Source organism: Balaenoptera ricei, chromosome 12 (genome assembly GCF_028023285.1).
Source record: "Balaenoptera ricei isolate mBalRic1 chromosome 12, mBalRic1.hap2, whole genome shotgun sequence".
NCBI classification, from domain to species: domain Eukaryota; kingdom Metazoa; phylum Chordata; class Mammalia; order Artiodactyla; family Balaenopteridae; genus Balaenoptera; species Balaenoptera ricei.
Window position 1 is genome coordinate 68,306,889 of NC_082650.1, and position 26,035 is coordinate 68,332,923.

Consider the following 26,035-nt stretch of genomic DNA (forward strand, 5'->3'; position numbering starts at 1 on the left):
CCTGTCAACCTCCTGTCTCCCCTTGGATCTACCTCCTCACTTGGGAAGCGTCCCGACTTCCAACGTTTCATCTTGGAGAGCAGCAAATAAAGCATTGTCAGTGATCATTCAGTTATGGCAGGGATGCTTTTCTCTTTCTTGGTATAAGTTTTTAGATAAATAAGTGGCACCAGACAACCTTTTCAAATATTTTATCTAGCATTTAGGTATTTACTAGCAGAGGGGTTTTCAGAGTTTACCGATTACTGGGTAAACCTTGATAGTATAATCTCTAAGAAGCCTTGCCTTGATGGTGTGATTTTATAACTCTACAGCCTGTTTTACACTTGTGAGTTTCTCATCTCACTCTAGTTCCCAGTTGTGTATTTGTGTGTCCTGTATGTCTTTCTTTTCCCCTCTTGCCGCCCTCAACTATAAGCTCCTCCAGTAACTTAACTCAGCTCTGGTGTCCCCAGCATCCACTCCGTGCCTGGCATTTTGTAAACGTTTGTTGTATTGCTCTGTCGTAATGCTCCTCTTTCTTTTGCTGTTGCAGACCTTTAAATGTTTTGTTTTCAGACTTAAATTGTGAGTCTTTTCCTTAAAGGAGAGGACTGAAATTCACATTTAGGTGTAATTTATTGGGGATTGAGAGAATGAGGAGAATATTTGACAGCCACTCTGTTCTTACTGTCTTCTGTGCTTGGAGGATAGGCCAGAACTCCTCCTTCCACCCCTGCCTTGATCAGCAGTGGGTCACTCTGCTCACTGGAAGTGCCACAGGAGCACGCACCTCCTCGCTTCGGTGACCTAGGTCATATTTAGGTAGCTGACTTTGAGAAGCTCACCGGTTATTTTTAAGCTTCTGGGCTTACTAATCCTAATAACACTCTCCTAAATAAATGACTGGTAGCTAAAAACCTTGTGTGTATTACTTAGGAAATAAAATAATCTCCTATGCCGACCTCACAGGGAACACAAGGAACTGCATTTCTGTTGCTGCCAACCGCAGCCGTTTTATGCTTAGAAAGACTGGCTTTGACTTCTTGCTGAAATATCAAATTACACTTCGAAAAACAAGCTCTTTACATAATGCTAGTCTCATACCTAGTAAGTGCCGGGAACTTACCCCTAGCAGTTTCTCACACCTTGTCTCCCCCGTACACCTTGACTGTGCCCTGATGCCTCACGTGCTGGCACCAGAGATGGCCTGCTTTCTCTGCCGGCAGTCCCCTCTCACAGTCACCAGCGACCTCTGCCAGGTGCCTCCTGCTCTGTGAAACCTTTCCGGGTCTCCCAAGCAGGGCCGACCATGCTGTCCTTTGGGCTGCAAGCTTGCTTTTGCTTTCATATCTGCTTCTTATATTAGGGGGAGTTTCTCGAGGACGGGTTCCATTCCTTATTTTGTTTTGTTTCTCTGTCCCTGGAGTAGTGCCTGCTACAAAGTAGGTACTTAATAAATGCTTATTAAAGGAATGAATCTCCAAAATACATATCAAATTGATAACCATATCATGTTAGATTAGTTTATTATGTGATACTGTGTTTAAATTTTGACATTCATGTTAATAACAAAAGATGTTTTTTGACTAAGGTAGAAAATGACTAATTGGTTGGTACATATAAATCTCTATTCAGAACTTTTTTTCCAAATAACTGAGCCCTTACTAAAGTGTTAAACCTAACAGAAATTTTTTTCAAGTAAAAACAGCTTTTTTTTTCACCTTGGTCATAAATATACATGCTCGTATGATGGAATTACTACTCAGCAGTAAAATAGAATGAACTACTGATACATACAGTAATGTCTGGACGAATTTCAAAAACGTTTTGCTAAGAGAAACCGAACTACACACTACATCCCGTATGATTCCGTGTATATGACAGATTTGAAAGCAAAACTGTAGAGATCTGAATCAGGTGCAGGATTCCAGGGACGGGGATGTGGAGGAAGGGAGTGATGACAAAAGGGAACTTTTTGTTTTAGGGGTGATGGAAATAAGTCTATATTTTGTTTATGGTAGCCAGGGTCCACAAATATATGGGCAATTTTGAAAATGTTCCCTCCGTACACAAAAAATGTATATTCTGTATTTGAAAGATCCACATGTGTATCCATTAAATTGAATTTGTTGATCTTATTAGTCTCTTTTTCTGTCCTTAATTTTCAATACATCTGAAATATGTTTTCAATAATATTTGTTGTAAAATCCTCCAGTTTAAAAAAAAAAAAGTATGAAGAAATAAAAATCTATGAGATCTACCACTTGATGACACCGGTAAAAGATCTTAGTGGACCTTACAACTTTAATATATACAAAATATGTTAATATTTCATATATAAATTGGAATCGTGGTATACTTCTCAATTTAAATGTATTAGGGTGTAATATTTCTAATATATACATGATATTTTTCTTCCTTCTCAAGTAGACTTGACTTAGCAAATCCATATCATAAAAGCGTTGAACCAATATTATGGGCACCAAGTATGATACTGCACAAAATTCTTAATAGTTATCAAAGTGAATTGGACTAGATCTTTTTCTCGTTAAATTCTGTTGTCTGATAAAAACTACTTTTTATCAGGACCTAACACTATCTCCTTTTACTGTGATTTGCTTTAAAAAACTTTCCTTTTCCCATTAACTGCTTCTTATTTGCTTTTGTCTGAGACATGACTTAATGACTGTACTAGAATTGTGTTTAAAAAATTAGAGTACATATTACTTGAAGGATCCTTCAACGAGTAAGTGCCTGGGACTTGGATGCCTATGTTGCTTGAGACCCCTTTCCCATCTAGCTTCTACACCCTAAGCTGTGTGATAGGTGGTGAGATTGCCAGATAACTGAGTTCTGGGCAGGAAAAAGTCATGGTCTTTGAGGGATTGGAGGTATGGGTGAGGGTGGAAGTTGTTATACTTGGTAAAGATGACAGATTTCTTAGAAAAATTCATTTTTGGTTGACTAGTGTCAGCAGCAGTTTATGTGTGCTTTTAAAAATCACTCTGTCTGCTGCTAAATTTTCTTTGCTTTTTTTTCTCCCTCTGTCAGGTTCTGCAAAATAGATACCCCAGCTTATCGGTAGCAACTGATCACCTGCTTGACATTTACATCCAGCTTACTGGAGAGAAACATCACCCTCTGAGTGATAGTTCCGTTGGAGGGGAACAGGCACCCGAGGAAGTTTCAGAAGCCAGATGGGAACACAAAAGACTAAGCCTTGAAGGGAGAGAATTGTCTCTCAGGTACTGGGCTAAACACTTTTGAGTTGGTATTTTAAAAACTGCTTCCCTCAGAAGTTCTTAGCAGCTAGAACTGAATGGTTACAAGAAGTGAGGTTTTGAAATGAGACGTTTGGGCTGCTTCATACTGTTCAGTCCCTTTTTGAGATCTATAGTTACTGAATGGGAAGGCTTATGAAGGTAACATTATGTTAACTTTAACAAATAACTTTTTTCTTCCAGTTTTGTTGAGATGTAATTGACACAGAGCACTGTATAAGTTTGTGGCATATAGCATAATGATTACATACGTCATGAAATGATCACTGCAGTAAGTTCAGTGAGCGTCCATCATCTCATAGGTACAAAATTAAAGAAACAGTAAAAAAAAAATTTTTTTTTCTTGTGATGAGAACTCTTAACAACTTTTCATATATAACATACAGCAGCGTTAATTGTACTTATCATGTTGTACGTTATATCCCTAGGACTTACTTATAACTGGAAGTTTAGCAAATAACTTTAAAAGCCAAAGTTGGGAATAGTTACTGACATAGCTCTTTCACTGGATGTCCTTTTGTGACACTTGGGGTCTTAAATAAAAGACTCTTGGGTTTTGCTCTGTATAGTGAGTTCCATGCCTTTGCGCTTCGTTCGCAGTGGTTGACTTGCCCTTTGAGAAATGAGAATTAGGTGTGGGCAACTCCCCTCAGTTTGCTCTGAGAATTAATTGCTCCCTGTCTCCTGCTACCTTGTCTGGCATGGATGGGGAGAAGTGAGTTCTAGGTCACTTCCTGGTAGGATAGGGACTGGGACCACTCATTCTTTTTCCTGACACTGTTTATCTTCAGTTGCCAGAAAAAAAGGAGAGTCTTTGTTGTCAGGTGTTCCCAGACCTAAGTAAGCTCTGATGCCTTTGATGTCTTTGGCCTATGGTCTTTTATTTCTTGCCCCCTGCCCCCCTTTTTTTTTTAAAGGGATCTACTGAATTGGTGTAATAGGATTGCCCACAGCTTTGACAGTCTGTCTTCATCAGCATCATTAAATATTTTTCAAGAGGTAAGATACAGTCTTCCTGCTTGTTTCTCTGTGCTCTTTAAGGCTGTTGATTTACACTGTTATTTTCTGTGTCTTGACTGCTATCAAAAAGTTCTTCTTTTGTGTAGGTACCGTTTATTATCCTTAGCTAGTTAAAACTGAACTAATGTTGCCTTAAAACTAATTGGGCATAATAAATGTTTTGTGGTTTTTGAAACAGGTTACTACTAATTTCAAATAAGTATAGTTTGAATTAGAGTAAAACAGATACAGTACTGAAATTAAAGCTTAAATGAAAAGAAAGTCTCCCAGGTGATAATACTGTTATAAAATGTAAAGTGTTTCTAAGATCTTTAGTATTTATTTCTATATGTAATTTCTTAGTCTATTTGATAGATTTATATTTGTCTTATCCCACCACTAGCCTCAGTAGGGCCTTTTAAACTTTAGTCCAGAGAAATTTATGTCAGGTTTGTAAAGTACATCCTTGTGTGCTGGACGTGGGGACAAAATGTGTTGCGTGGGAGGGAAGCCCTATTGAATTGTAGCTCTGCCACATTCAGTAGAACAGAGAGAGATTTATTCCCGCCTGCTTAAGAATAAAGTGATGCTGCCTGAAGATCTCTGGGCTGTTAAAACATTAACCCATTTTGACTATAAAGTGTTCTGGTTTCTGTCAGCTAGGACTGAAGAGAGAATAGTGACCCATTTTGGTTAGCAGTTTCTCTCTGTGTTTGGTTAACTTACTTTGAGTAGAAAGAACCCACATTTGGAGCACACACTTAAGCCGGCTGAACTCTGAAGTGCTGTGTGCCAGTCCTTTAATCCTCTTCTCTCCATTGAAATTTCCTTTCCATTCTCCTACATTTCTCATATTTCTTACAGGTAACCTTGTTTTGTACTTTATTTTATTTTATTTCTAAAAATTTATTTTATTTATTTATTTTTGGCTGCATTGGGTCTTTGTTGCTGTGCACGGGCTTTCTCTAGTTGTGGTGAACAGGGGCTGCTCTTCGTTGCGGTGCGTGGGCTTCTCATTGCGGTGGCTTCTCTTGTTGCAGAGCACAGGCTCTAGGCGCCCGGGCTTCAGGAGTTGTGGCTCGCAGGCTCTGGAACGCAGGCTCAGTAGTCGTGGCGTGCGGGGTTAATTGCTCCATGGCATGTGGGATCTTCCCGGACCAGGAATCGATCACGTGTCCCCTGCATTGGCAGGCGGATTCTCAACCACTGCGCCACCAGGGAAGCCTCCCCAGTACTGTTAATACCCTGATGTATCTCCTTCCACATCCTTTTCTATGCGAATGGGATTAAGAACTTTTTTACTGTATCAGAACCTTCCCCCCCACCCCACACATACCCTTGAAGAGATCAGGCCAGTTGTTTTACAGAATGTTTCACCTTCTGGCTTTATCTGGTTGCTTCTTCACTGCTTTGACACCAACTGGTGTCCTGCAATTCAGTTCAGTTTTGATACTGACTACCTGGAGTTAGTGTAGACCCCACAGGTTCAACGGCTCAGTCCTCCTCAAGGCTGCCCCACTTTAGACTCTAGCCGCAAGTCTCAGACGCCCACCCACACTTAGGACCTATCAGCTGTAAATTCAGGGGTTCCCACAACCTCCTCAGGTACAGTAATCACCTCACAGAACTCATTGGAAGCTCTGTACTCACCATACAGGTCACAGTTTTTTGCTTTTTTTTTTTTGTTTTTTTTTGGCTGTGTTGGGTCTTCGTTTCTGTGCGAGGGCTTTCTCTACTTGCGGCAAGTGGGGGCCACTCTTCATCGCAGTGCGCGGGCCTCTCACTATCGTGGCCTCTCTTGTTGCGGAACACAGGCTCCAGACTCGCAGGCTCAGTAATTGTGGCTCACGGGCCTAGTTGCTCCGCGGCATGTGGGATCTTCCCAGACCAGGACTCGAACCCGTGTCCCCTACATTGGCAGGCAGATTCTCAACCACTGCGCCACCAGGGAAGCCCCAGGTCACAGTTTTATTATAAAAAATATAACTCAAGAAGTCAAATGGAAGAGACACATAGGGCAAGGTTTCAGGAGTCTGAGCACAGGCACTCCTGTGGAGTCAGGGTGTGCCACCTTCCTGGTACATCACTTTGTCACCAACCAGAAGCTCTCTAAGCTTTGGATGTCCAGTGTTTATTGGGGTATTATTCTGACATGGGCTATTCGATTGAACTCGGTCTCCATCCCCTCCCCTCCTCCAGAGGTTGGAGATGGAGCTGGAAGTTTCAACCCTTGGTCTTTCTGGCCTGGCCAGTTCCTCTCTTAAATTATCTAAGGGCCCATCAAGAGTTACCTTGCTTTAGCATAATAAACCTGGTAAGGTCCATAAGGGCTCTAGTAAATAACAAAAGACACTCCTTACTCCTGGTAATTCCAAGAATTTTTGAAGCTCTGTGTAAGGAATTAGGCACAAAACTAGATACATTCTTTTTTAAATGCTTACATGAAGCTTATTGATATATTACACTTGGTGGCAGTAGAACCAGATATATTCTTTGTTTTGCCATACTCGTGTCCTTTCCCTTGTCATTTTATCTGTCTTTCTTGTAAATAGAAGTTTAACAAAACGCTTGATGTATGCAGACTCAGCTTTTGGGGGGGTAGAATCCATTTGGTGGTGATACATCCTTTATATTTCATTACAGCAGAAGACATGTGTCTTGTTGGCCTATCAGTAGTTGCTAAGGTTAAGTACTGGGTTAGGGTAATGACAGTGTAATCCCTTTATTGCACACCAGGAGTCTCCCTTTACATCTAGAAAGTAATCTTTTGATGTTACCTCCACTGTCTGGAAGTCGTTTCCCCCCACAGAACCCTATACCCAAGGATTAATGCTAATTGCTATTATTACCTGAATTTTGGATTTGCAAACTGAGGCGTTTGTGTGTGTTTTCCTAATTAACCGGTATTTTGATAGTAAAGCCTTCACATTTTTTGGTGTCCTGTCTCTGTTATGGTAAGGTTCTTTGAGTCTAGGGTTGGTACTTTATTTGTATTCTCCTTAGTCTTACTTGCAGAAAAGTTCTGCTGGATTTTACGTTCCTCCCTTTTGTGGCCTGGATAGTGATGCTCTGTTATTAATGTATTATTTTAAAAATCAGTTGGCATTTACCTTGGTTATTTTAATAGGCTCTGGACTGTTTCACAGCAATGCTTTCTAAGCAGACAAGCAAACTGAAAATGGCAGAAGTCATTGGAAGCAAATTGAACATTTCCAAGAAAAAGGTATGTAATGCTGTTTTTACTTCCCTCTTGAAAGGAAGCTGGGATATTTAGCTTAATTGCTGATCTCTGGTCCTTACCTGGAACAGCTTTTGCAAATAACAGCCTCCTCTGTCAGAGTTGGTAGTTTCATTGCTGCCTCTCATGGGCATAAAGCTCACTGTCTCCTGGATAAGTAGTTCTCCCTGTGAGCTGCCTTGCATCCTTTTTCACACGCACGCCTTTTTCTCCAGTGCTTAAGGAGCATGTTATTCTGTAGGTTGTGGACTCAGGACTGGAACCATGTCGTAGTAACACCTTTGTCTGTAGTTCTGTGCATTAGATTTTTTCCAACTTTTTTTTTTTTTTTTACTTATTTATTTTTGGCTGTGTTGGGTCTTCGTTGCTGCGTGCAGCCTTTCTAGTTGTGGCGAGAGGGGGCTACTCTTCATTGCGGTGCGTGGGCTTCTCATTGCGGTGGCTTTTCTTGCTGTGGAGCACGGGCTCTGGGGTGTGCGGGCTTCAGTAGTTGTGGCTTGCGGGCTCTAGAGCACAGGCTCAGTAGTTGTGGCGCATGGGCTCAGTAGTTGTGGCACACGGGCTTAGTTGCTCCGCAGCATGTGGGATCTTCCTGGGCCAGGGCTCGAACCCATGTCCCCTGCATTGGGAGGCAGATTCTTAACCACTACGCCACCAGGGAAGTCCCTTTCCAACTTTTTATGGTTAATATCTTCAAACATCAAAAAAGTTGAAAAGTATTAGTGAACACCTGTATACCCACTACTTAGGTTCACTGCTGATACTGTTAATATTTGCCTTTCCTGTTTTATATCAAAATATGTACTTCTGGAGGAGAGAGCCTTTCGGCAATGGTGTTGGTAGCTGGAGAAATGTCTGGGGTTCATCTTGAGGCAGATATTTGGCGTTCCCAAATGAATGATGACTCAAAAAAGCCTTAGTCAGGAACCGAGATGGTTAGAGGTGTTCCTTAGGTGTATGAAACTATCGGGATGGTTTTGGCTGCAGGTAACAGAGCACCTACTAAAAGGGGCTGAAGTAATAAGTATGTTAATTATAGTAGACAAGAGAAATGAGACTACCATGACTGGCTTAGGTTGATCAATATTCAGCCCCTTTGGTTGAAGAGGGGTTTACCTTCCGTGGGCAATTTGCCCCTTTTACTCCTGCCCCAAACCCTGAGCGAAATCTGGGTTCTTTGGGTTAGTGATGAGGATAAGGCTGATGGGTACGTGTCCTGAGCCTCTGTCACAGCTTCTCTTTCTGCTTTGGCTGTTGTCAGATGTATCATGGTTTATTCAAGTGACTGTTTCCTGCATTATGTTAGAAATTTAAAGCAGAGGAAAGCATAGAGGAAGAAAAATTACTTTGGTTTTTTTCATATCTTTTAGGAGTAAAACTTTCTGTTCACTGTGTTCACTTCATATAGGTAGATAGAGGCTCATTTGAATGAATAAAAAGTACTATTACAGGGAAACATTCATGATCAGTGTTTTTAAAAACATATTAGAAACTTGGAGAATTTTAAAAAATATAATTAAAAGCTAACTTACCTATCTTGGAAGCCCAAAAATGCCTCTTAGTAGAGGGCATGTTAGAGGAGCACAGTAAGCCTCACGGATGAGAAGTATTTGAAGAGCATGCAGAAGTTTACTCAGGTAAAATCTTTCCCCTCCCATAGGCTGAATTCTTCTGTCAACTTTATAAACCAGAAATTGCAATCAACGAGCTAGATGTGCAAGTGGGTCGAGTGCGGCTTCTACGGAAACAAAGTGAGGCTGTCCACATACAGAGGTAAACAGGGTTCCAAACTGATCTGAGCACTGTGGGGTCGTTGGGAAATTGATAGAAGGAACGTGTGGTCCAGCCCCTTACCTTTGAGTAAAACATGTCAGAACTGTGATCTCTCCAGTGTACTAGACAGTAAGGAGCAGTGATTTCCCAAAATGTGTTCTGTGAAGCTAGATGTTAATAGGTGGAGGAGGTGATGAGGGTCATTAGAGACTTGGGACTAGCAAAGGTGTATCTTTGATTTTATTCATTGTAGTGTATTTAGTGAAGAAAGCATCACCTAGAGGTCAGGCTTGGTCCTAACATTAGTCTATTAATCTCTTGAGGGCTGGAATTGTATACGTTTCTGAGATTTATTAAAGTTATTTATTAAATATTTGCTATATGCCTAACATTGTGCTGAGTGCCTTTTTGCATGTTTTCTCATGTGGTTATAGTAAGCCTATGAATTAATGTGTGTGTTAGTGTCCTTAGGGCTCTCCTAACAAATTACCATAAACTTGATGGCCTAAAACAGCAGGCATTTATTCTCAGTTCTGAAGGCTGGAAGGCTGAAACCAAGGTGTTGGCGGGGCCACACTACCTCTGAAGACTCTTGCCTCTTCCTGGCTTCTGCTGGCTCCCAGCAATCTTTGGTGTTCCTTGCCTTGTAGCTCCATCAAGCCAATCTCTGATGCCATTGTCATATGGTCTTCTTCCCTGTGTGTATTTCTTTGTGCCTCTAAATTTCTCTTTCTTTATAAGGACACCAGCCATTGGATTTAAGACTGACCCTTAAATTCCAGTATGATACGATTTTAATCTTATTATACCTGTAAAGAGCTTTTTTCCAAATAAAGTCACATTCACAGGTTCTCAGTAGACATGAATTTTGGGGGAACATAATTCAACCCACTACAGCTAGTAACTATTGTTATCCAGATTTTACAAGTTAGGAAACCGAGGCTAAGAGAGGTTAAGTAGTTTGCGCAAGATGACATAGGTAGTACAGATGTTTTATCTTGTTGGTGTTTTGAATTTCCAGAGCCTAGTGAAGTAGCAGTTATGTAAATGCTGCACGTATGTAGAATGAATGAATTCTGCAATTCATATGTTGTAAGGACATCTGTTATAGCAGCGGTCCCCAACCTTTTTGGCACCAGGGACTGGTTTCGGGGAAGACACTTTTTCCACGAATGGCGTTGGCGGGGGTAGTTTCGGGATGATTCAAGCACATTACATTTATTGTGTACTTTATTTCTATTATTATTACATTGTAATTTATAATGAAATAATTAATACAACTCACCATAATGCAGAATCAGTGGGAGCCCTGACCTTGTTTTCCTGCAACTAGATGGTCCCATCTGGGGGCGATGGGAGACAGTGACACCCGAAGTGTGTTGCTTATGTCCAGTCTAGTCCGTAAGGTGCAGTTTAATTGTCACTTGCCACTCACTGATAGGGTTTTGATATGAGTCTGCACGCAGTCGATTTATTATGGTCTCTGTGCAGTCAAACCTCTCCGCTAACGATGATCTGTATTTGCAGCCGCTCCCCAGCGCTAGCATCACCGCCTCGGCTCCACCTCAGATCATCGGGCATTAGATTCTCATAAAGAGCGTGCAGCCTAGATACGTTGCATGCAGTTTACAGTAGGGTTCACCACACTCCTATGAGAATCTAATGCTGCCGCTGACCTGACAGGAAGCGGAGCCCAGGCGGTAATGTGAGCGATGGGGAGCAGCTGTAAATACAAATGAAGCTTTGCTCGCCCACCATTCACCTCCTGCTGTGTGGCCCGGTTCCTAACAGGCCACGGATAGGTACCGGTTCGTGGCCCAGGGGTTGGGGACCACTGTGTTGTAACATGAAGACCGTCACTCTGAGTTGTCTCCTTCTTCTTGTTTGTTGAATCTGGGAAATCTGATTCCTCAAAATAACACAAAGAGAAGCTTGCAGCCTGTTCCTCCAACTGCTTATATTCTTTCCCCTCCCCAGGGAGAAGCTCACCTTTGCTGCTACGAGGCCATCCTCTGTTCTTATTGAACAGCTCGCGGTGTGTGTTAGCAAAGGGGAGCCTGTGTTGCTGGTGGGAGAGACTGGGACCGGCAAAACCTCCACCGTCCAGTACTTGGCTCATATTACAGGTAACTCCTAGAGGGGAAGCACTCTGCCCCCAGACAACAAACATTTGACACTGACTGCCTTTTTATTATTTTTAAAAAATATTTATTTACTTATTTGGCTGTGCCAGGTCTTAGTTGCAGCATGTGGGATCTTTTTAGTTGTGGCATGTGGGATCTGTAGTTGTGGCATGCAAACTCTTAGTTTCAGCGTGTGGGATCTAGTTCCCTGACCTGGGATCGAACCCGGGCCCCCTGCATTGGAAGTGCGGATTCTTAGCCACTGGATCATCAGGGAAGTCCCCTGACTGCCTTTTTAAAAAATAAAAAGTCCAAAGAATATTGGAATTTAAGAAGTGCCACCACTCCACTTGCCCTGGAGATAAGCACTGGAAATTTTTACCTTGGAAATAATGTATTCTTTCCCCCTGGAAATAACCACTGTTAATAGATTGGTATTAACTTTTTTCAGTTCTAATCTGTGGTCTTCAAATACATGCAGATTTGGTTTTGTTTTGAAACAAACGGGATCATTCTCTATGTATTACGTTTAGTTAATAAGCAAATTGGACATCTTTAAAAACAGAACTGCCTCATTCCTATTCTGATGGCTAAGTAATATATCACACTGGATATTTATTTAGTTCTAATTCATAGACAAATATTTCACACTGGATATTTATTTAGTTCTAATTCATAGGCAGACATTGACTTACTGAAGGGTTTTTTGTTGTTTTCAGTTACCTGATGCTGGAGCAGTGAATCTTCTTTTACATATCTCTCTGAGTTAGGTGAAAATTTTGAATAGTCAAGATTCCTGAAAGTAAAATGAGGGGGTCAGAGGAAATGCACATTTAAAGATTTGCTCTGTGCCCTTGTCCACACATCCTTAAGGATCACACTGGATGTTGTCAGTCTTTACATTTTCAGAATAACCCTTTTGCCCTTTCTTTATTAAAGGCCACCGTTTGAGGGTAGTCAATATGAATCAGCAAAGTGACACTGCAGATTTGCTGGGAGGGTAAGTGCGATTTTAAATCTTTTTCTTGTTATTTTGTGTTCACTGTTTGAGGTAAGAAATACTTCTTTTCTGTAAAGCTCAAAACTAGCCTTGGAAAAATGTTCAGAGAATTGCCCCCCTACGCCCACCCCAGCAGGGTATTATTTATTAGAATTTATTAAGGAGCTCTTGAGTGTGTAGATGTTTCTTTTCATTTTAAAGAACACTTGAGGTTCTTGCTCTCAAGGATCCTGCTGGGAGGGGGAGGAAAACAAAAAGGTAAGTATGTAATCAAGTAATGTTTGTGTGTGCAGTCATTTATCTGAAGCCTATGTTCTAGACTCACACTGCCTTCAAGCTAGGCTCTCCTGCAGTTTGATTATCTATGAAACATTAAGTAGCCTCCACTTTGTTAAATGGGACTTGGCTCATGGCACTCCACTGTGGTCAGTAAAATGCCCTTCTTCCTTATTTGTGGTTTTGAATATGTTAGTTTCATGAACAATTTTAGTCTGTGCTGAAGGCTGTAAAAGCGATGGCTGCTATTGGCATACCTTATGTTGAACCCTAGTAGGGTCTGTCCCATTAACTCTAAGCAGTTGCTTACACAAACTCTTAAAGGCATAAGATAATAGAATTTATTGTCCTTTTTGCTCTTTGTGATATCTGCAAGAAAGCTCTTTATTTCCTCTTTTCTGAGGACCACATTATGCTGTGGCATTATTTTTACTATTTCCTTGTCTCATATCCCTTCCTGCTCTGGATGGAGTGCTACTTTGGAATCCTGCTTCCTTTGATGCTTCTCATTTTCTTACTGTCCCGACCTATTACTTCTGCTCTACACATGCCACTAATTATGTATTTTAAATTTATATTCTGTCTTCGAATCCGTTAGCTGAGGCTTACCTCTCTTACTCTAATTCTACTTTGACTTTATTTTTCCCCAGTGGTCTTTCTACCTTGTTTTCGTTTTACCTCTGTTCAGTTAATTGACACTTAATCTCCCCATTCCCTCATTGTGGTACTTGCAATGTGTTCTTAATAATATATGGAATTTGTTACTTAACTAGGCATGTCTATACTACTGTGTATTTCTCTCTATTCTGTATCTATCTGTGTCTTTAGTAATACCCTACTGTTAAGTATTCCTAACACAAATGGCATTAATCTTGTACTAATTGAACACGCACTGGATCTGTCTCTTCTAAGAATTTGTAGTGTTATGTCAGCCATTGCAAGTAGTTTTAAATGTAGTGAGTACACATTGTGCCTTGATACAATTACTAATACAAAAAGGTTGAAATCAGAATTTGTTAACTGGAATTTTATTTTGGTGCCAACTTGGTGAAAAAAATATATATCCATTTGTCCTTGTTAGTAGGTTAGCATCAGTTATCAAAAGAAAACTTACATACGTTTCAATTTTTGTATAGTTGGAAGTATGCCTTGTTTTCTTTTCTTTTGTATTATTGGCAAGTGGTGTGTAGATCACATCTTTTAATATATATTATCGATGTATGAATGACTCCTTTGCTTAAGAACCCTTGTGTATACAATTGGAAGACCAAAAATGATTTTAAAAAGACAAGGGAAAAAGAAAAAAAGGAAAAAATAATAAAGGCAAGGGAGTAGAAAATAAAGGAGCAGGTAGGGAGGTGGGATAAAGAAGGGCTAATATTTCTATTTTGGGAATGTGTGGTTAGTTTCATCTAACTGTGAAACTAGTTCTGTGTTTTGTAACTTACATTAAACATATTTTGCATTTATCAAATACTATGCTTAAAATATAATAAAAGAAATTTATAGTCCTAATTAGTCTGGTTTGCAAAAATTCCTTTAGATTAGTTTTTTAAAAAATTATAATTAAGGATAAATATATGTTATAAAAATAGAGCCTTCAAGGCCATTAGGCTCTTAAATTGCATTACTGCAAATTGCCTTCTGATCTTTGTTTGCATATGTACCCCCTTAATTTTTGATTAGTGTTAGTGTGGTATATCTTTTTCCCTCATTTAACTTTTAACTCAATTTTGTCATTCTGTTTAAAGTAGGTTTCTGATAGCACATAGACCTTCAGATTACCTGTGAGTAGAGAAGTAAACCAAATTCTGACAGAGTTGGGGTAGAGAGAGCTTATGAGACTCTGTAGAAAAGAGTAGAAGATACAGAGGGCTTAGAGGAAGCAGATAAAAATCATTCCAGAAAAGGAAAGTCTGCCATTAAATGGCAAAACACAGAACACAGGTTCACATCACTGACTCTAGGGAATGGGATTGGGAGGGGTAGCCTCGGAGGGAGAAACAGATAAATAGAGAAGGGGAGGTATCCTTGGAGAAGTTAACAATGAAGGAAAGAAAAAATGGGAGAAAAATTAAAGATCTCATAGAAATAGAAATAAAACGGCTAACCTGTGTCCTCCTCTAAGCCACCCATGGAAACATCCATAAAGGAAACTGCACAGGAGATTGCAGGGCAGAAGTGCATGCTTTCAAACTCAGAATCCTGACCCCAAATGAAGTGAACCGTTTGCCTTTTCAGTTACTCAGCATGCACTGTTTTGTGTCTCTTTTACACTTCATGTTCTTTCATGTATGATAATTTTGGAGAGTCATTTTCTTTTGTTCTATCCATTTTCTAGTGAACTCTTGTATGTGGTCTCCATGTATCATGTATGTAACAGGTAGACCCTGAGTGACTCTCCATGAGGGCCAGGTGTTCTAGACCTCCCTCCCCTCTTGGCCTTTAGGTTGCTCCTGAGGCATATTTTCTCTGCAAAAGACATCATGGAAACCCTGGTCTGTAATGGTTCGTAGTTTGATTTCATCAGTTCTCCCTGTAGCAGGTTAGTTTCCATTGAGTATATGTGTTACAGTTTATTTCTATTTATTTATTTTTCCTTTCGGAAAGGTGTATGTATGTTTGTTCATTTATTCATCACTTGAAACATATGACGACTTAACCGTTCCAGCCACTATGCTTTCAGCTTTAAATGAACAAAATTTTTTCTTAAGGAGCTCAGTCTAATTTGAAATATAAAGCCATTTCTTTCATGAATTCAATTCACTGAGCCAATTACTAGTGGTAATAGTTGTCACAGGTAACTCTTAAATGACACTCCTGTGCCAGGTACTATTTTGAGTCTTTATCTTTGTTCAGTCACTTAGCCTTCTTAACAACCTGTTGATTATCCCCATTTACACTTAGGGGACCTGAGGCTCACAGGCATTAAGTGCCTTGTTCAAGGTAGTGGCTAGTCCATGACTTGAACCCAGGCAGTCTTTCTTGATGTCTCCGTTCTTAGTCATTACTCTGCTGCCTCAGTTAGCTTTGGATCCATCTATTCTGTCATCTTTAAGACTAGCTCTTTTATTTAAATAAGGTGTGTTTAATTTCTTACCACTTCTTCTGTTGTCATTGTGGTTCATCATCCTATGCCTGGTCCAGCGCAGGGCTCTCATCTTTGCTTCTACTCTTACCCTCCCCACAGTCTCTCTTCCATTTAGTATTTACAATGATCCTTTTATAGTGTGATCAGATCTCATCACTCTCTTCCTCAGATCCTTCCACTGACTTCTCAGTCCATGTGGAATGTACTCCAAACCCTTCATCACCTGGCTCCGGCACGTCTCTGTCTCCTTTCTTTAGCTCTGCTCTGTGTTGATATTTCCTCTGTGGCCTCCCCTGCTGCCCAGGGATATTTGCTTAGCCTAACCCTTCCTTGTTTGATTTCCTTCAAATTCCCGTCTTTAACACAGCCTCTTCTGAGTATGATAGTCAAAGTACCAATTCTTCTTTCAGCCAGTCTCCTTCCACTTTATCCAGTTATAGCACTTGCTACTTGATATTTTATACTAGTAGGTGTATTCCCCTATTGTCTCTTTGGTTAGATTGTAAGCTGCAGAGGGGCAGGACATGGTGGGTCTCATTTACTCAGTGCTGAACTCTAGCAGGTGCTCAGTAAATCTCAGTTGAATAAATGGAGTAAAGAAATGTCTTTACTGATTAATGGGTTAGTGCTTACTGGGAAGCGATATTGAGTTTGTGAAGTTCTCATGCTTTCTGTCTCTGGAATCAGAATCTTCTATATAGATGCTCAGTATCAGGGCACTGGGTTTCACTCATCTCATTGTTCCTTCTCTCAGGCCAGTGAGTAAATAGTATCCATGAGTTCTCCAATTGTGCTTGACTGTTCTGAAACATATTTTGGTATTGTTTCAGTTCTCAAATTATATTTCTCAGAAATAAAAGTTATGTCGTCATCCTTGAATTGTAGTATTTAGTATCCTAGGCCACGGAAAATTGTATACTTGAGATTTTCCAGGAATGATTAGTGCTGCTTGGGCAACTTCTTTTAAATTTAGCTAGAGCAGTGTTTCTTGACTCTATACATTATTAATCCCCCCAATATTAAATTAAATTTTAATTTAAATGAATTGATTCCCTAATTCCCCAACCAGAAAAATAAAATGCTAAGAAATAGGAGAGAATCTAAATGCTGAGAAATAAAAAAAGTTGAGCCTTGGAAGGTCACAAACCATTGCAGTGTCTTAAGATTTTTTTTTTTTTTTTTTTTACCGTCCCCCTCCCCCAATTTTGAATCTCTTTGGGAGCAGTCTCCCCACCCTCCATTGACGAGGCATGATGTTCAAGTAAGTTCTTAAGATGCTTGAATAAGTCAATTTCAGACATTATATTTTTCTTCTAAAATGTTTCAAAAACCTTTTGGTCAATCTTGATAGAATATGGTTTATCATCAAATATACATGATGTTTATTTAAATATATTAGTAAAATCAGTGACATGCCTTGCACTGCCCAGTTTGGAATTTCAAATTTGTTCATAGTTTGTTTGTCTAATACTAGTTTTTACCTTTAGTATAGGTGCTTCTGACACTTGGAGTGGAGAAAATAGATTATAATTTAAAACTTTAACATAGATTTATGTTAAGTATTTTGGTATTATTTCTGATTTTGATTAGAAGAAATCTTACACCTATTCCTGTTTTCTAAGGCATACTTTCCAACTTCTGTTAGCTTTAGAAGTTTGTGAATCACATATTTACCTTTTGTTTCAGTTACAAACCAGTGGACCATAAGCTTATTTGGCTACCCTTACGGGAGGCATTTGAGGAACTCTTTGCTCAGACATTTTCCAAGAAGCAAAACTTTACATTCTTGGGACACATTCAGACCTGTTACAGGCAGAAACGGTGGCACAATCTCCTCAGACTAATGCAACATGTGTACAAGTCGGCTGTCAACAAGGATGGAAAAGAGAGTGAGACCGGTAAGAATGTGACCCAGGCTGCCAGTGGGAGGGCATGAGGCTGAAGTTTAATTAGCAGAATTAGGAGAAGAGTTTGGGGGAAGAATGAAGCAATACACATTAGAGCTTTCTAGGACTTAAGGCAGAGCTGGCTAATTTTGAAGTATTGCTGCTCCTGTGACTCTAGTCAAGATTTCCATCAAAACAGGTGGTCGCTGATGTTGATGTACAGTACCGCTTAGTGGTTAGTAAGTCACATGTGCTTAGAAGAAGAGGTTACTTCCAGAAAACTGGATTCCACAGCGAGTGGGGCTTTTGGCGGCTTAGTTATCTTCTTCCTCATCTATAAAGTGGGGATAAGAGTACCTACTTCAAAGGGTTGTTGTGAAGATAAACGAGTTAACCAATACGTATGCATATAAATGAACTGATTAGTATAGTGGCTGCACATGTTTGGCATTATGTAAGTGTTTGGACTTAATTTTTTATACTTCTAAGATGTGATTTTTTGTGTGTGTTATGTTAATTGTGTGTTTTTAAGTTATGTATATTACAACTCAAAGTGTATGTTAAATTCTTGTCTTTATTTTTCTCTAGGGTCACTACTAAAAGAGAAGTGGGAAGCATTTGGTCTTAGACTCAACCATGCCCAACAACAGATGAAAATGACTGAAAATGCCCTATTGTTTGCATTTGTAGAGGTATTTTGCTTTGGTTGTTTAGGTTAAGGGAATGTTGATTTGATGCAAAATGCAAGTTTAAGGAGGCTACTGTTTTGTATTCTCTTCATGTTGACATTTTAGGGCTTGTTGTTTAAGACAGTAAATACTTAATGAAATAATTCTTTGGGGGGAAGATTTTTTTTAATGTCCTTTATAGAAATTATAAAGTCTTGGTGAACACCATTATTACTATTTTTAAAGATGCAGTTGAGAACAACTAGTGAAATTTTTTATTGTTTCATAGCTCTGTGTGTGTGTGTGTGTGTGTGAGAGAGAGAGAGAGACATATTTGGGTCCATTCCTGTTAGGACACGTTTTTGATTCCAGTGCATGGGTAGCTCTACTGTTTTCTGTCCTGTGACCTTGCAGGATCAACTTAGTTAAATGTTTGTGACTTAAGCTTTTTATATTTTTATTAAAGAAAATTGTTTCTGTGACACTCTTCAGACCACACTCGAAGGGAGGTGTAGGAATCTTACTTGAGATGATGTCTTAGTAAGAGAGAAAGTCCCTCAACCATATATCCATTGTCGTGGGAAATTTAGTCATCAGTGCGTAATCTTAATATGATTGTTTCTAAAATAACCAATGAAAATGTCAAGTGCTCTCAAAATAGGGTTTATACCTATTTCATGACTTGACATTACACTGGATTTTAATACGTTTGTTCCGTTTTATTTTTTTCAGTTTTATTTATAGAAGATTCTTTGTTAGGATCACAATGAAAACAAAAGCATAAAGCAGTTTAATAATAGTAAAACAATTAAGTTTCTGATGTTGTGTCACTTGAGTAGATTGTCAGTTCATTGCTTTTGGAAGTAGAACTTGAGGAGATCAAATCAGTAGAGATGAGGAAAGATTCATCTTGATATTCTTCAGCAACTGTGAAAGGCTCTGAGTTACAACCACTATACGCTCTTGATTTAGTCATTTATCTTTTCTTGGTATACTCATAGCCTGACCCTGTATTTATTTTGGGTCTTTTTAATAACCATTTGGTTACCTTTAAACATCTGAATACATTGTAAGTTATTATTTGCCTTACCATCCATATAATGGGATGGTCTAGTTTATTGCATCTCATCGTTAGGCTCAGAGAGATTCCCTTGACCCTTCTGGATATTTGAAAAAAAGTTAACCTGACCTTAACTCTGGCAAACAGCTAGCAGCCATTTGGCGTTAAGGTGTAAGCTCATCAGGTTGGAGCGGTTTGCCCTTGCCTCTGCTTCTAACCCTGCTCACATAACTGTTCTTGGTGAGTGTGTGTGTGTTTGCAATGGATCCTTAACATTTTACTTCATCTTCTAGGGTACATTAGCTCAGGCTGTAAAGAAAGGAGACTGGATCTTGTTGGATGAGATTAACCTGGCTGCTCCAGAAACATTAGAATGTCTGAGTGGTTTACTTGAAGGCTCCTCTGGCTCTCTGGTGTTGCTGGATCGAGGAGACACAGGTAGCACTTGATCCCTTTGGGGTTTGACTTGATGCGAGGCCTTTTGGCCTCTTTAAAGTAATATTCTTGGGACTTCCCTGGTGGTCCAGTGGGTGAGACTCCGTACTCCCAATGCAGGGAGCCTGGGTTGGATCCCAGGTGGGGGAACTAGATCCGGCATGCTGCGACTAAGAGTCTGCATGCCGCGACTAAGACCCGGGGCAGCCTGCCTGCATGCATGCATGCATAAATAAATAAGTAAATAAGTAAGTAAGTAAGTAAGTAAATAAATAAATAAATTTAAAACATGTTTTTAAAAAAGTAATATTCTTTTGGTTAGGTAGATTACATGGGCCTCCCAGTGTGATTTATTTATTCTGTAGATAGTAATTTTCTGCAAAGTCTTATTGTTAGGTGATATAGGGAATGAAAAGAATAAGATAATTTGTCAAGGCATTTGTGTAGTGGGTAATAAGGCATGCACACTCAGTGACAGTGTATGCGCTGGTGAATAGGTGATGAAACATAAATAGCATGAACAACCACACCATAAGAGATGGTGGGATGGCAGTTTAAGATTAAGTTGTGTACGTAGATCTGGAAACTGATTTCATCGGGGTTTGAGAAAAGGCAAGGATGGTTGAGCAGCCAGTACCAACCTTGCTGAGCCTTGAGGCATAGTGGTTCACCCTGGTGTTCAGTGGAGTTAGTCTTCCTCTGATCACTTATTGTTACAAGCTGTTGAGAATTTATAGTTTTCTTTTAACAGAACCACTGGTACGTCATCCGGATTTCCGTTTATTTGCGTGTATGAATCCAGCAACTGATGTGGGCAAAAGAAATCTCCCACCAGGAATAAGAAACAGGTAAGGGGTCATGGCTTGGTTCCTGGAGCTGTTTTTAAAATTAAGTTCTCTTTATTTATTGATTGGTAGTATTAACGTAACCAACCCTCATAACAATGCTTGAAATTTATTGACTGCTGATAGAGGAATCTTTTTACTTGTAGTAGTCTTCTTCTTTCTATAGGTGGTAGGAATATGGAAAACTCCAGAACACTGGGAGTTTTTTTCCTTTGGGTTGTTCGTATGACATTTAATGGCTCATGGATATTGTTCAAAACAAAAATCTTTCCTCCTTCAGATAGCCTTTTAGCTATTAGAAAACCTTCACATAACGAAATAATAGTATATCATATAACAACGTAAGTGCATTTTAGGCAGAGTCGTCTTGGATGAGACTAATGATTTGTAAAAGAATATTTAAGTTTCAGTTTTCATCATTAAGCACAGACTGACATGAACAAGATGTTTTATGTATGTAGCATTCGGGAAAAGATAAATGACCTTGAAGAATCTAAAGGCAGGACAGGAATAAAGACACAGACGTAGAGAATGGACTTGAGGACACAGGGAGGGGAAAGGGTAAGCTGGGACGAAGTGAGAGAGTGCATGGACTTATATATACTACCAAATGTAAAATGGATAGCTAGTGGGAAGCAGCTGCATAGGACAAGGAGATCAGCTCGGTGCTTTGTGACCACCTAAAGGGGTGGGATAGGGAGGGGGGGAGGGAGACGCAAGAGGGAGGGGATATGGGGATATATGTTTATGTATAGCTGATTTACTTTGTTATAAAGCAGAAACACACCATTGTAAAGCAATTATACTCCAATAAATATGTTAAAAAAAAAAAGGTAAATGACCTTGTTTATTGTTGGTAACCTTTTGTTGAATCTGAGTTTTTAAAATAGTGTTAAAACTTTACTGGATCTTCTCCCACATTATAAAAGTAGTAAAAGCTTTTTAGGAAAATTTTATCAACCACAAGTATGTATTTTCCTTTGCTACAACTATTAATTTTTGATAGTGAGGAGGCTTTTTTGTTATTGTTGCATGTACTTTTTGTTACATATAGTTGTAATCAAAAACACTTTCTGAAAATGAGGATAAATAAAGTCTTATTTTTGTAACTGTTTTTGCAAGGACTGTTTGACTTTCTTAGAAGTAGTAATGGTAGAATTTTTGGTAACGGTTACATTATCTTCTATTTCATTATGATCAATCTGTATCTCAAGTTGAAAGGCCTTCATAATTTATATTACAAGCAGGTAAAATGAGTTTATATAACTTCCGTCTTGTGTTTTTGTATTGTCAGAATAGCTGTATTAACTTCCTCAAAAATGGTTATTATGGAATAATAATTGTCTTAACAGGTTCACAGAACTTTATGTAGAAGAATTGGAAAGTAAAGAAGACTTACAGATCCTTATTGTGGATTATCTGAAAGGCTTGAGTGTGAGCAGGAGTACAGTGCAAGGAATCATAACGTGGGTTCTTTTTGGTTTCTCTTTATAAACTCTTCCTCTGAGCATAAAAATGTGTACCTCATGCACGTATATTGTTTTCTTCTTTTTTGCTCCTAACGAGAGAAGACTGATGGAAGGATTATTTAGATTTTATTTTAAAGTTGGAACCTTATGGACTCCCTTGGATTTTCCTAAGGAAACTACATAGAGAGCTTATGAGAATATGTATTGTCGAGACCTATGAGAATATAAACAATTAGATAACTCTCTCCTAATTACTTCTTTATTCACAGCTAAGAGTTTGAATCCCTTGAGGAGATATAAATGGCTTATATTTTGATCTGCCTTGGTGAAATCCTACTTTTTGCAATTTGCATATTAGCTTTGTGGAATGTAGAGGGGGGAAGGTTGATATAATTGATTGAGGCCAGTTTGGAATTATTAGAGTCTTAGCTGAATGCAGTATAGAGTGGTTATATCACTTGGTGCTTTAATTTGAGTTTCTTTCCTCTGTTTTTTGTATGCCATGTGGAAAGGGTGCAATCTTTTGTATCATATACCCTGGGTTCTAGTGCTGGCTCTGTCAGAAACTAAGTCTGTCATCTGGGGCACGTCACTTAGTTGATTTTATCTGTGTCCTCTAAAACAAGATATACAATATGTAAAGATTTTGAAGTTGGATCATATTAGTGTTTTACTTTGCTTTTTGAGCTTTTTTTCCTTATTTTTTTTTTACAAATAGTTATTGAGTGGCTCAGATGCTAGGGATACAGCTATAAATAAAACAGACAATCTTGGTTCTTTTCATGGAGCTTTAATTCTACAGGTGGAGATCAGTAAATACTGTTATTTTTGGTTGTGGTAAGTGAAGAAAAAGAACATATAAAGCAAAATGCTGGTTAGAAAATGAAACTTGGAGCCCAGTTTTAAATAGGTTAGTCAAAGAGGCATTTGTCAAAGGGCTTCGGAGTGGTTTGTCACACCACATTTTAAAATCAGAGCACTTTTTGTTAGCCAAGAATATTTAGACAAAAGCGTAAATATGTGTAGTTAAAATTCAAAAAGCTGGAGATAAAGCAGTGTGGCTGAAGTGTGGCTCTTATAAAATGCTGATAGTACAAGAGGTGCATGTTCCATATATAAAAACCCACTTCTGGAATGTAGAGTCTTTCTACAAAAGAAAGAATGTCTAGCTAGATTGCAAAGAGGGAAGACAGATGTCATTTGGGCTAGAACTTGGGTTTCATCTCTTCATTTGGTTGCACTGGGTCTTAGTTGTGGCAGGTGGGCTCTTTAGTTGTGGCATGTGAACTCTTAGTTGCTGCATGCATGTGGGATTTAGTTCCCTGACCAGGGATTGAACCTGGGACCCCTGCATTGGGAGTGCGGAGTCTTATCCACTGCGCCACCAGGGAAGTCCCTTGGGTTTCATCTCTGACACATGTTTGGTTATACTTGATCTTGTGGCATGTGATCATGAATTTTATGAATTTTTTTTTTTTTGGCTACTTTGGGTCTTTGGTGCTGTGTATTGGGCTTTCTCTAGTTGCGGCGAGCGGGGTCTACTCTTAATTGTGGCGTGCAGGCTTCTCATTGTGGTGGCTTCTCTTGCTGTCGGCACAGGCTCTGGGCATGTGGGCTTCAGTAGTTGCGGCGTGTGGGCTCAGCATTTGTGGCTTGCGGGCTCTAGAGCACAGGCTCAGTAGTTGTGGCGCACGGGTTTAGTTGCTCCGTGGCATGTGGGATCTTCCCGGACCAGGGCTTGAACCCGTGTCCCCTGCATTGGCAGGCGGATTCTTAACCACTGCACCACCAGGGAAGTCCTTCATGAATTTTTGAGATTTGCACTTGATGTTTCAGTCTGAAACTTCTTCCATCTTGTCATCTTCTGGACTTCTAAATTATGTGGTAATGAAAGTAGAAATGGTCACCATATCATCATGCTTTTTAACATTTTGTCATTGTTGATTATAACCATATCTGTAGACTTTCTTTTAAAATACCATTACTTTTGTTTTCTATGTGCTTATCCATCACCATTAGAGATTACACAGGGACTTCATTTGACCCTCATATTAAAGCCGACTTTGGAACCCTGTGTTTGGATTCAGTATATTCTTGCTAAGGGCCTCTCATATCTCACTACCATTCCCTTAAAAATCAGACACATCTCACCTTTCTCCTCTTTCCATCCTAAGGGAAATTGATCAATATTCATTTTATTATTTTTGATGCTCTAAGAAGTTGTATGTAAGCTTGGCCATCTAATCTATAAAAATGCCTTTTGGTCCTTTTGTAGAGAAATGGGAACAACAGCAAAATAGTAAGGCTTATTAGTTAATAAAATAAATCTTTTGAATTGCATCCTCTTTGTAGGTTCTATACAGCTGTGCGGAAGGAGTCTGGGACAAAATTGGTGGATGGGACCGGCCACAGACCTCACTACAGCCTTCGGACTCTCTGTAGGGCCCTGCGATTTGCAGCCTCCAATCCATGTGGCAACATCCAGCGCTCGCTCTATGAGGTCTTTGTACAGTCTGTGTTTGGTTGAGAGCTTGGTGGATGGGCACACCATGGGGAAGGAGCAAGTGGGGATGCCCGTGCCAGGGTTGCCAGTGCTTTCTGTTTAGTCAGATTAGCCCAGAACTTTTCATACCGGAACTACCCTGCCCTTTTTCTACCATTGTATCCCATTTAAAAGTTGTTCTGGGGCTTCCCTGGTGGCGCAGTGGTTAAGAATCCACCTGCCAATGCAGGGAACACAGGTTCAAGCCCTGGTCTGGGAAGATCCCACATGCTGCGGAGCATCTATGCCCATGCGCCACAACTACTGAGCCTGGGCTCTAGAGCCCGCCGAGCCACAACTACTGAAGCCTGCACACGTAAAGCCCGTGCTCCGCCACAAGAGAAGCCACCACAGTGAGAAGCCCCCGCACTGCAACGAAGAGTAGTAGCCCCCGCTCGCCGCAACTAGAGAAAGCCTGCACGCAGCAACGAAGACCCAACACAGCCAATTAATTAATTAATTAATTAATTAAAATAAAGTAAAATAAATAATAAAAAATATATTCTTAAAAAAAAAAAATTGTTCTGGGCACCAGCACCACCCGAGAGGTTGAATTTTGTTTCTGAAATAAGTTGACCTGTTATTGCAGAAGGATAACTAGTGTTAACGCGTATTTGTGTTTTCTCTAGGGCTTTTGTTTGGGTTTCTTAACACAGCTTGACAGGGCGTCGCACCCAGTAGTTCAGAAGCTCATTTGTCAGCACATTGTTTCTGGCAATGTTAAAAGTCTGCTGAAGCAGGTAGGTTCTTTTTTGATTTTTGGCTTAAATGAAAGGCTGAAATATCAAATTGTTAGCTGTTTTGTTTTTGGTTTTGGTTTTTTTGCAAAACTTATTTCTAATTATAAAAGTCAGTTCCACAAAATTGTAACGTAGGTGGTGAAAATTCCTGATAATCCTGATCTTTGGAGATTGAAATCCTATAGATAGTCCTTTCCATCTAAATCGTGTGTGTACATATATATATATACTTAAAAGTTAAAAAATCTTTTTTATATATTCAAATTCTAATATATGTGTGTGTGTAGATTTATCAAGGTAAATTCTAATACAGGCATACCTCACTTTATTGCAGTTTGCTTTATTGCACTTCGTAGATGTTGCAGTTTTTTACAAATTGAAGGTTTGTGGCAACCCTATGTTGTCAGTTGATGGTTAACATTTTTTAGCAATAAAGCATTTTAAAATTAAGATACGTACATCTTTTTTAGACATGTTATTGCACACCTAATAGATTGTAGTACAGTGTAAACATAACTTTCATATGCATTGAGAAACCAAAAAATTTGTGTGACTGGCTTTATTGCCATACTGGCTTTATTGTGATATTTGCTTTATTGCCGTAGTCTGGAATCAAATCTGGAAAAT

At 39.5% G+C, this 26,035-nt stretch overlaps 1 protein-coding gene across 2 annotated transcripts in view; it reads left to right on the forward strand.

Annotated features, from left to right (window-relative positions):
- Positions 1–26,035, forward strand: part of MDN1 (midasin AAA ATPase 1) — a 158,572-nt gene that overhangs the window by 29,854 nt on the left and 102,683 nt on the right. For both annotated transcript variants that reach the window (XM_059941583.1, XM_059941584.1), the window contains 13 exons: positions 3,034–3,227; positions 4,181–4,262; positions 7,390–7,485; positions 9,161–9,273; positions 11,251–11,399; positions 12,336–12,396; positions 17,450–17,661; positions 18,238–18,341; positions 19,671–19,815; positions 20,564–20,660; positions 22,010–22,123; positions 24,479–24,626; positions 25,298–25,408. In XM_059941583.1, coding sequence (XP_059797566.1) covers positions 3,034–3,227; positions 4,181–4,262; positions 7,390–7,485; positions 9,161–9,273; positions 11,251–11,399; positions 12,336–12,396; positions 17,450–17,661; positions 18,238–18,341; positions 19,671–19,815; positions 20,564–20,660; positions 22,010–22,123; positions 24,479–24,626; positions 25,298–25,408 — 1,626 coding nt within the window. The remainder of the gene's footprint in view (positions 1–3,033; positions 3,228–4,180; positions 4,263–7,389; positions 7,486–9,160; positions 9,274–11,250; positions 11,400–12,335; positions 12,397–17,449; positions 17,662–18,237; positions 18,342–19,670; positions 19,816–20,563; positions 20,661–22,009; positions 22,124–24,478; positions 24,627–25,297; positions 25,409–26,035) is intronic.